General features: G+C 39.0%; 1 protein-coding gene across 2 annotated transcripts; it reads left to right on the plus strand.

Annotated features, from left to right (window-relative positions):
- The first annotated feature begins 1,075 nt into the window (after positions 1–1,075).
- fkbp9 (FKBP prolyl isomerase 9) lies at positions 1,076–10,416 on the plus strand. 2 transcript variants are annotated; one of them, XM_017454693.1, is made up of 10 exons: positions 1,076–1,439; positions 2,107–2,252; positions 4,952–5,141; positions 5,242–5,387; positions 6,506–6,695; positions 7,145–7,290; positions 7,594–7,780; positions 7,966–8,111; positions 9,672–9,835; positions 9,962–10,416. In XM_017454693.1, the coding sequence occupies exons 1-10, from the start codon at positions 1,237–1,239 to the stop codon at positions 10,139–10,141; spliced, it is 1,698 nt and encodes a 565-aa protein (XP_017310182.1). In that variant the 5' UTR covers positions 1,076–1,236; the 3' UTR covers positions 10,142–10,416. The 2 variants fall into 2 exon arrangements, with proteins under 2 accessions (XP_017310182.1, XP_017310183.1); XM_017454694.2 differs by having other exon boundaries at positions 7,972–8,111.
- Positions 10,417–11,355: the final 939 nt, after the last annotated feature.

The following is an 11,355-nucleotide window of genomic DNA, read 5'->3' on the forward strand; positions in this document are numbered from 1 at the left end:
GCTCACTTTGGGCTTATTAGCAAGCGCACTGATAAAAGGAACCGTGGACATCATCAGAGAAGTGGCTGAAATACAGTAGCTTTGTCGTGAAGCACGGGGCCTGTAAAGTTAGAACTTTTTTTGGTCCTCTATAATTAAACCCTCATACGACCCCCCTCAGAGAAGTGCCCTTATTCCTCCTCCCCACTCCGTGCCACGTTGGAAGCGCTGCGCTGTTTACGCGTTTCCGTTCAAAACGCAACCCCGACGTAAACTGAGACCGGAGACAGTGGAAAGTTTGGGAATGGAGGAGCTTCCTTTCGTTGTGATGGGCGTTTTCTCTAGTGAATCATTTAATTTTGAACAACTCTTTTGAACGAGTCGAGAGAATTGATTCACAAGCGAGCCGATTTTTAAAACATGAGTGAATGAAATTCAAAATCCAGCGTCAATAATCGGGCCATAGAACAGATAGAAGACTTTAGTTAGACCATTTTCTATACCACTTATCCTACACAGGGTCTCGGGGTAGTCTGGAGCCTATCTCAGGGAACTCCGGCACAAGGTGGGGGATTCCCTGGACTGGGTGCCAATCCATCTCAGGGCACAATTGTGCACATATTCACACACTCCTTCACACACTACAGACAATTTGTAAATGATAATCAGCCTACAGCGCATGTCTTTGGACTGGGGGAGAAAACCGGAGTACCCAGAGGAAGCATGGGGAGAACATGCAAACTCCATGCACACAGGGAACTGGCGGAATTCGAACCTCCAGCCTTGGAGCTTAACTCGTGTAAATAATATTATTAATAATAATAAAGTAGTAAGAAATATAAAATCAGGAATATCACAGGCAGAAAACACAATGAAGCACACTAAATCCACAATAGAAGACACAAAGGGTCAAGTGGTAGCCTATGTCAAACCAATATATATATATATATTAAATTCTTTTAAAACCTGTAGTGAAACGCTGCCTTTATTTCTGTATTCCGACCTGAGAATCAAATGAATCAAAACTCGCCTAGTTCGATTCACTTGGAAAGAATCGATTCGGTAAAGTGACTCGTAAATCCCGTCACTATACTCTCGCTGGTCGAAGGCTGGCCTGCCTTACCACGTCTACAAATCTGCGCCGAGTGCCTGCTCCGCTCCACATCCCCCTTTCCTGAATCACACACGCACACAGTCTGGGGACACCGGGCCTGTTCGCGAAAACATCTTGCAAACCGAGCAGAAACCAAGCGGAAGATGATCCGCCTCACGATGAGGATGATTTTCCTTGCGTTTCTGGTTACTTTTGTGGCCTGTAACGCCCCACCGGTTCCGTTAGACGACATCATTATAGAGAAGACTTTTATCCCCGAGCGCTGCGACCGAGCCGTGAAGTCAGACGACTTCGTCCGGTATCATTACCACGGCATGTTTCCCGACGGCAAGAAGTTTGATTCCAGGTCAGTAAACGCACTGAAGCACTTTATTACTTGATTGGTGTTTAAGGATAAGGTTTGCTCCATCCAGGCAGCGCAACTAACAGAGTTTATGGTTAGTGGAGTTCAGCCACGCAGGCAGATGAGCATGGACAGATGAGTTCCTACAGGCTGAGGAACTATGAAAAGATCCTGTTTACAGGATCTTATCTGTTTAAGTCCTTATCCAGAGTGACTTTCATTTTTTTGCACTTTCATTGAGCAGTTGAGGATTAAGGGCCTTGTTCAAGGGCCCAACAGTGGTAGTTTTGTGGTGCTGGGATTTGAGCTCATGACCTTCCAATCAGTAGTCCAATAGGCCTGTATTAACCACTATGCTACAACTGCATGCAGAAGAAGAGCTGATGACACAAGTGATGAGGAGAGTGCGGAGATAGAGATCTGGTGGATGCAGGCGGTCAAACTGCAGTCTCCTTCCTGACCTCAGAAACTGAGTGCTTTTTTTTTATGCAAATGCAAATAGTCCTGTATGCCGTGCTGCTATTTTACTGTCTCACACAAATGGTCCTAAAAATGACATTTCATTCCAATATGCAACTCCTATTGCAATATGCAAATATGCAACACTGACTGATGACAATAACCCACTTGACTAATCTACTTGTTTGTGTGCATGTGTGTGTATTTGCAGTTATGATCGTGGCACCACTTACAATGTGTATGTTGGCCGAAAACAACTGATTGCTGGGATGGATAAAGCATTACTGGGAATGTGCGTGAACGAGAGACGCCTTGTCAAAGTCCCTCCACAGCTTGCCTATGGGAAAGACGGATATGGTAATTTCATATACCTTCACATATCACTGGTCTCATACCTTTGTGTCATCTTTTAGTATGTGTGTGAGTGGCTCTTAGACATGTGTGGTATTAATCTGTCTTGAGGCATGTTATGGCTCCCATTACCACTTATCTGGTTCAAACATACAATACCATAGCCATTGCTCATTGAGCCTGTACTGTGTGAGTGTGTGCGTGAGAGTGTGAGTGGGTGTGCGGGAAGGGGATGTTCAAAGAGCGAAGATGTTTAGGTAAACCTGGGATGAGGACAGATGTTGGGGGTGGGGAAGAGCGAACAGACGGCGGTGTGGAATGCTGAAGGCAATGGCTTTGTAGAGGTATTTGTAAAGATATGTTCACATGTTAGTACAAGTTGTGAAGAAAAAAACCTGCCATGTCTCAATAAACTATTGATGTGTTTGGGTGCCATCTTAATTATGAGAGAAAGATGGCATGATATGGCTCAGAAATGATTGAGAGATGCTAGGGCAGACAGTAGAGCAGAGCTGAGGCTTTTATTCAAAACGACTTATGTTGCAGGACGCAATCGAGATGATCTAACCATGCTAGTTTCAGTTCAGAACACATTTTCAAGATGATGGCCCTCTAACATTGCAAACATTCCCAATATCAGTTGTTATGTTTTATTAACCCGTATATTCTATACGCCAACACGTCTAGTACTTATGCAAACGTTGATCACATTTGGAATAAAAAATAAACTATAGGCTAATGCAGCCAAGGGCAAATTATGAGAAACAGAAATGATTAATTTCTTAATCATTAGCTGGGTCTTCTTGAGCTTAGCTGGGTCTTCAGGTTATGCAGTCTGTTAGTTCACTTCACCTCCCGATCCGAGTTATTCTTTCTTTTGTCACATCACATTTGTCACGTCTGTTCCCCGGAAACAGAAATGATTAGTTCACGTCTCGAGTCTTTGGGTTCGAGTCGTTTGTTCATCCCGTGACTGCCCCATAGGCTGAATGCAGTGGGGCTGTGATGTGATGAACAAATGACTCAAACCTGAAGACTCGAGAGGTGAACTAATCATTTCTATTTCAAGTGCAGAACCTATGGTGATGTTGCGTGGTCAATAATGAACGAATCACTCTCTGAGACAGCTCGTTGTTCGTGAGTCATATTAAAGATTTGTTCAAAATTAACTAATCGTTCATGAACAACACATCACTACTATGAAGTACCTTTTTACCTATTTACCACAAAATTCCTCAACTACACCTTTAGCTTGCATATACAATATAATATTTTTATGAAAAAAAAACACTTTAATGATTATCTAAATTAAATATAAGCTGTTTCTGGATATTGATCTAGGTGTTAGGAGCAGAAATCTGCCATCTGCTGGTTAGAGAAAAACCTGTAGGAATTACAGTTTCAGAAAGAATGTGTTTTGACCATATACATCCAGCAGAGGGCCATAGAGAGCCATTCATTTTTCTGGACGTGACCAACTTTTGTGATACAATTTCTGAATATATATATATATATATATATATATATATATATATATATATATATATATATATATATATATATATATATATATATATATAAACATTATAAAATAAATTAAAAAGAAATATTTTTATTTATATTTTTTCAAATATTAGAATTTTTTGCAGTTTTTGATGTGTTTTGAAGTGTCTGTTTTTACAAAATGCCACAAAAATATGCCACATTAGACACACATAAAAGACAAGACTTAGAGTCAGATTGTAGTTGCATGTTATTTCTTTTAATCAACCAAAGGTAAAAAAAATAAATAATAACTTTAGAATTTAGAAGAAATTAATTAAATAATATGTAAATAAAACCAACAGCAAATGGAGAAATGAACAGGAGTGAAGCGTGAACATTGTGCGTGCGTGTGTGTGTATATATTAGCACGTTTGCACGTTTGTCTCATGCCTCCAGGGTCAGGGGTTCGATTCCCACCGTGGCCACGTGTGTGCGTGGAGTTTGCATGTTCTCCCGATGCTGCGGGGGTTTCCTCTGGGTACTCCGGTTTCCTCCCCAGTCCAAAGACATGCATGGTAGGCTGATTGGCATGTCTAAAGTGTCCATAGTGTCTGTATGAATGGGTGTGAGTGTGTATGTGATTGTGCCCTGCGATGGACTGGCACCCTGTCCAGGTGTACCCTGCCTTGTTCCCGATGCTCCCTGGGATAGGCTCCAGGTTTCCCTGTGACCCTGAAGAAAAGGATAAGCGGTATAGAAGATTTAGTCATTTTTTCTACATTATCTGAGATGAAGGGAATCATGTTTATTAAGCAAGGAAAGTTTAAATGGGGTCATATAGACCCCAAACACCATACTAGGGTTAATGTATTACTTTACCAGTTAAAGTGCCAAAGCACACACACCAGTAAACATGGTTGAAAGGATGCATGGCAACATGCACATTTCCACACAAAGTTTACTATTTTGAAATCATGATGCGTATGTGAGAAAGGGCATACACACTTCATAGGTTGTATTTGTACAGTCACAGAATTGTTAAAACTACATTTACTGTCACGTTACTGTTTCCTGATGTTAACTGAAATGAGGGTAGATGGAGTAAAGCCTGTGTGTAAGACCTCAACAATGAAGGTGTCTGTGATAATGTACATTCTGAAAGGTTTTTGCTTATTTGCCTAACAAGAATGAGCATCACTGTTTGTGAACTTCCAACCCAGGTGACATCATCCCCCCTGATTCCATCCTGCACTTTGATGTGCTTTTGCTTGATATCTGGAACACAGAAGACAAGGTGCAGATTCAGACTTACTACCTTCCAGAGAAGTGTGTCCGAACCGTGCAGGTCTCTGACTATGTACGCTACCACTACAATGGTACTCTGCTCGATGGCACACTCTTCGACTCCAGGTGAGCAAAACAGTGTAAACAGTAGTCCACACACCTGCTGTGCAGATTTGCTGTGTAACCACTGTAAGTGTGCTTAGTGTGCTCTTTATTCTCATTATAGTCACACACGCATGAGGACCTATGATACATATGTGGGGATTGGCTGGCTGATCGCTGGTATGGACCAAGGTCTTCTGGGAATGTGCGTGGGAGAGAAACGCATCGTCACTATGCCGCCATCCCTTGGCTATGGGGAACATGGAGACGGTAAATATCGTTCAGTGAAGTGCTGGAATTAAAGATCTGAACATATCTCAATATTTGACAGTATGACAGATGTCAATGATGTGGTATCGATCAGTGCAAATTCAATTATAGTAAATGTTTGTGATGTAGACATCAATGGTAGACATGTTTTTCTGACAGTCATGTTGGTTTCTGAGTTCTGCTGTAAGTTGAACAAAGATACGACTTACAAAGTATAATTTGTAATCAGTCCCAGTGGGAATTAATAGAAACTCTAGGCTGTCTACTTTACTACTCTACTAATTTACTGTGCATTACTGCAAATAAGCGCACATTCCACAGAATTCTATGCAACTTTCTCAAAAAAAATTATATGATTTTAGCAAATAGATGCAAAAACATAGCACATAAAAATATACATGTAGGTTAAATGTTGTTTATATATATATATATATATATATATATATATATATATATATATATATATATATATTTATATATATATATATATATGTGTGTATATATATATATATATATATATATATATATATATATATATATATATATATATATATATATTTATATATTTATATATATATATATATATATATATATATATATATATACACACATATATATACATTTAATGATTCTTTTATGTGTCTAAGAGCCCACGACTGCAGGCACTCTGTATTCATCACATCTAATGATTGGACTGGTCTTGTGTATTGCAGAAGTCGAAAGATGTGTCTCATCTCAACTGTTACATCCAACATAGATTGCTACTTTAATTTAATGCACAGAACAGCACGGAACCCTGGTTCTCACAAATAACAGCTAGCAGAAGGGGTCACAGCCACAAGGTTGAGAATCTATGACTTTGTGTAATAGCTAATATGATATGCAACAGTTTGTACAGGTGTGCATTATCTCTTCAATCCAAGCACATTCACAGCTGTCCTATGATTGCAGTTTGAAATGAAACTTCACATGGCTTCACATGTCTCAAGTGTCTCAGATCTGTCATAGTAGCTTGGTCGGAGCTAACAGCTAAATGGAGGAGAAACGTAATTTTTCCGGTGAAATTGGTTCCCGAATGAGAAAATGTCTGATCTCTCTCACTCTCAAAAACTCTGCAGGAAGTGATATTCCTGGTCAGGCTTCTCTAGTATTTGATGTGGTTCTGTTGGACCTTCATAACCCCAAAGATGAGATTACAGTGGAGGTTCAAAGTCTGCCAGAGTCCTGCCTACGCAAGAGCAAGGAGGGAGATTTCATGCGCTACCACTATAACGGGACACTGCTGGATGGAACCCCCTTTGACTCCAGGTAATTGAAAAACTACAGAAGCTTATGGCATATATATTCTTTTCAATAGGCAATTCAAAATACATGTCTCGTATGCAGAGCATGTTCATACACACTGTATGTGTATGATTTGCAATATAAATAATAATAATAATAATAATAATAATAATAATAATAATAATAATAATAAACTTTTTATAGTGCACTGTACAGGATTAAATAAAAAATGAAGCGAAGTATAATTACAAAAACATAATCTATAAGTACAAATAGTGAAAAGACCTAAACAGTACACAATTATAGAATAAAATGAAATATATATATATATATATATATATAAAAAAAAAGACTAAATGAAATAAAACAAAGAATAAAAAAATGTAAAGAATTTTAACATAAACAAAAATAAAGCTACAAATACCAATAGTATGCATCAAAAGTTTGGACACTCTTGTGTGTACATGTTGCAGCTACTCAAGGAATCGCACATATGATACATACATTGGGAAAGGCTATGTGATTGCTGGAATGGACCAGGGCCTTCTGGGTGTGTGTGTCGGAGAGCACAGAAGGATTACTATCCCACCACATCTGGCATATGGAGAAGAAGGAACAGGTATGTTTAGTTACCTTATTGTGAATCAGGAGGATACTTCAGTGAGTACTCCGTAGTAGATGCAGCTGCATACAAGCTCACACTGCTTTATCGCTACACCCTCTACAGGCCATACTCTCTTTGCAGGCATGATCATTTTCAAGATTTTCTCATACCATCTACATTAGGATATTTTGTGTCAGGCTCGACTCCTTTTTCTGTATTCATTGTAGGCTGGTTTTGCACTTCACCTTTTTTCAGTTTGCAGTCCAGTTTAATGGGTTCAAGTCTGTATAACTTTCATTCCCTCTGGCTCTGTATCAGGCACTAAGATCCCTGGCTCTGCTGTGCTGGTGTTTGACGTCCACATCATTGACTTCCACAACCCAGCTGACACAGTGCAGATCACTAGTGAGAAGCCAGAGAACTGCAATTACACCACAAAACGTGGTGACTTTGTGAAATACCACTACAACGCTTCACTTATGGATGGCACTAACATTGATGCTTCGTAAGTAACACACAGTATTAATATACAGTACATAAATGTGCTATGCTGTTGTTTTGAGGTTTAAAGTTCCACCTCTTTCCCATCAATATGAAATAATACAGTTGGCTGATTAGATATGCCATTTTTCATGCATCGCTTCATAGATGAAACACACAATCAAATTAAGTTTGTATATGTGTGTGTAGTTACAGGTATGAGAAGACATATGATGTGGTTCTGGGAGCAGGACATGTGATTATAGGTATGGAGCAGGCGCTGTTGGGAATGTGTGTAGGGGAGAAACGTGAAGCCATTGTACCTCCTCACCTGGGCTATGGAGAAAGGGGAGTGGGTAAGTCTCTCTTTTTCATTTAGTAAAATCCAACAGTGACCACAGTGACACTACAGAACCATTGAGCTCAGCTTTAGTTTGGTATTCTGGTTTTCTTTGGATAAACACGTTTGCTGACTGAATAAATGTAATGTAATCTGTTTCTTTATCACGCGTGCATGCACACACGCACATGCACAACAAAGGCTGATCCACCATGTGACCCAGACAAGTATTGGTGTTTCACACAAGAGCGCTTTATTGTTAACAGGTTTAAAGAACATGTGCCTCATATTTTCTCTGTGGGGAAAGGAAATTCAGGAGAGTTTGGGGACTCATGCATAAAACTTTTCATAGGTTCCATCCTAAATCTTTGGACAAACTCAAAATGTCCCAGATTTATTAAAAAAAATAAATCAATCAATAAATAATAGACAGCTCAAGTTTTCACACATAACTATCTATTGCAACTACCACAAAGTTTTCAGTATCCATAAACTATCTCCATGATCATCTGGCTCAAATTCAGATCCCATTTCCAAGAGGATGTCCCTTGGAAATTTACAAACAACTCAAAACAAGCCAGTCATCTTCACCATTACCATTATCATTAGGTACATCAGTGCAGTCTTAGCCTGTCATTTGTGCTGTACTCTATCCATTATTAACACCAATATCCCAATTACCCTGAATTTAGAAGCCCAAAACACAAGCAACTTTATTGGAAAGGGATTCACCAGTCATTTTTGATAAGGACTTATTACTGGATGTCAGTTAACTTTATGTGGGTAGGCTACTTATCACTTTTCATTTAATCAAGACTATGGTGAATTTATAAAAAGCAAAGCAGTGGAGTCACAAAACACACACACCATTAAAAGTGTACACATGAAAGAATAAGTGTATTACAGTACGGACATTTCCTTGTCAAGTACACAATATATTTATGAACACAATTGTACACATCAGTCCTGTGGTCATGATTCTGACTGCAATACTTGATAGAACCAGCAGAGAGCGATCAAACCAGGCATTCCTGAATGTTGAACAGACATAGGATCCCTGTGGAAAAGATTCCATGCGGGTAGAAAAGCAATCACAAAAGCAAATTTCTGTGAGCTTTAAGTATTTATAGCGATGCTAACAATTTTATCATGTTTTAGTAACAATTCTGAAAGTCTTGATTAATGGATTGGTGCAGTATGAATAAAGTAACACTTCCTTTTCTCTAATTAGAACCATGTCTCCAACTGTGGCTTCGAGCTATGAGTGGACAGTGATTGCTTTCAATATGGCGCTGCTGCAACACACTGCTGATAAAGCTAAAATGCAATGCAGTGTGGAATTACATTCACTTCTGACACAAGTGTTCAATTCTTTAAAAAGGAGCACCCAACGCACCCCTCTCACCCTGGCCCGTACTGATGGTTTTCCTCTTTAGTACAGTCCTCTTCATATATCACATCTCTCAACTCATGAAAAAAGAATACGGCTGAAATAATTAAGCATACCGTACAATAAAAACACAACTACACATAAGGAATGTACAGTAATGTTGAAACAATACATCAATGTGTGTAGATGGAGAAGTCCCTGGCAGTGCAGTGCTGGTGTTCAATATCGAGTTGATGAGTGTTGAGGAGGGTCTTCCCGAGGGCTACATGTTTATATGGAATAATGAAGTGTCACCCAATCTCTTCAGTGAAATGGACAAAAACAAGGACCTACAAGTGGACCCCACTGAGGTATAGACTGTGTGTATACATTTTTGTTAGTGTGTAAAAAATTTTTAAAAAAATAAATTTATTTATTTATTTATTTGCACATGCCTGTAACTGTGTCTGAAGTCTGAATAATCTCTATCTCCCTAGTTCTCAGACTACATCATGCTTCAAGTGGCAGAAGGCAAAGGTCGTCTGGCTCCTGGCTATGATCCTCAGCGTATCATTGAGAACATGTTTAACAACCAGGACCGCAATAAGGATGGACGGATCACTGAGGAGGAGTTTAAACTGAAGGCAGATGAAGCAGCTGCTCATGATGAGTTATGATAGCACATTCAGGGATGAAAGGAATGGGATTGGATGTGTGTCTGGATAGTAAAGTAGAGTTGTGGGTGCGGGTGGGGTAAAGAAGATAATACATTCAGCAGTGCGAATAGTCAGTGCTGTTTGGAATGAGTGTTGTTGTGTATGTGAGACATGTTTGGACGTTTGAATGGGTGTGTGCGTGTCTGTGCGTGATTATTTTAAAAACATTTTCAGAGTGCCAAAAATGTGATATTTTTAAAAAAATGTCCCTTTAATAAACACATTCCGAACCCCTATGTGAATCCCCTTATTTTAGCATCTCTAAAAATATTACTAATTGTGGTTAAGTGACTAATCATTCATTAGGGCTTTTCACACTTGAAATAGTTAACCCTGGGTCATTCTGAACCCTGGGTAAACAGAATCCTGGGTTATCCTGGATTGCTTCACATTTCACACTGCTCATACTTTACACAGGGTTAACTATTAATCCTGGGTATTCATAATATGACGTTTCACACTGTACATTCCTAAACTCTGTTTTAATGTTCTTATTTGCATATTTGCTGTGTCAACAACCATGATTGGATAAACACAGTGCAAACACCACAGGGTTTCTGTGACTGTACAAAGCACATGATATGACGTAAACTCTGTTCGATTTCTGTTTGGGTGTGCGTTGCTAAGCATCTCACTGTAACATTCTAACACCGCACCGCAACCAATACTGCTCATTGATTTTTTTCAGACTTGGACCTTAGCACAATATAAAATCAAACCTAGTCTGCATGATTATTGACCTATTTTTTTCCTCAGATCATGACTTATTACTTGCAATACTTAATCTGCATGCAGCATCTGACAATTATCGACTATTATATTTTATTACAGTTTCCAGTTGGGTGGGGATTTTCTATATATGATTAGACACAACTATTTAGTCAAATGAAGTGATTCTATGCTGTATACGAATCCAGTGAAGGCCTTGATCAAAGTACAGTTCAAATTTTGTCAAAGATGAAGCTAGGTGTTTTGAAAATCCAAACAAATCAAACCTCTTTCCCTCTAAAAACACACCTCCAAAAAGGCTAGTTCCGATTGGTTGAATGTTGGTAGTACACAACATCTGGTGTTTTCTCTTCCTCAGGCACCACAGATAACAAAATTTTAGTTTCAATGTATGGCGCATTGACAGAGAAGTGACTTAATTTTGCTGACTGCAACTTTAATTAGAA

Source organism: Ictalurus punctatus, chromosome 24, assembly GCF_001660625.3.
Source record: "Ictalurus punctatus breed USDA103 chromosome 24, Coco_2.0, whole genome shotgun sequence".
Lineage (NCBI taxonomy): Eukaryota > Metazoa > Chordata > Actinopteri > Siluriformes > Ictaluridae > Ictalurus > Ictalurus punctatus.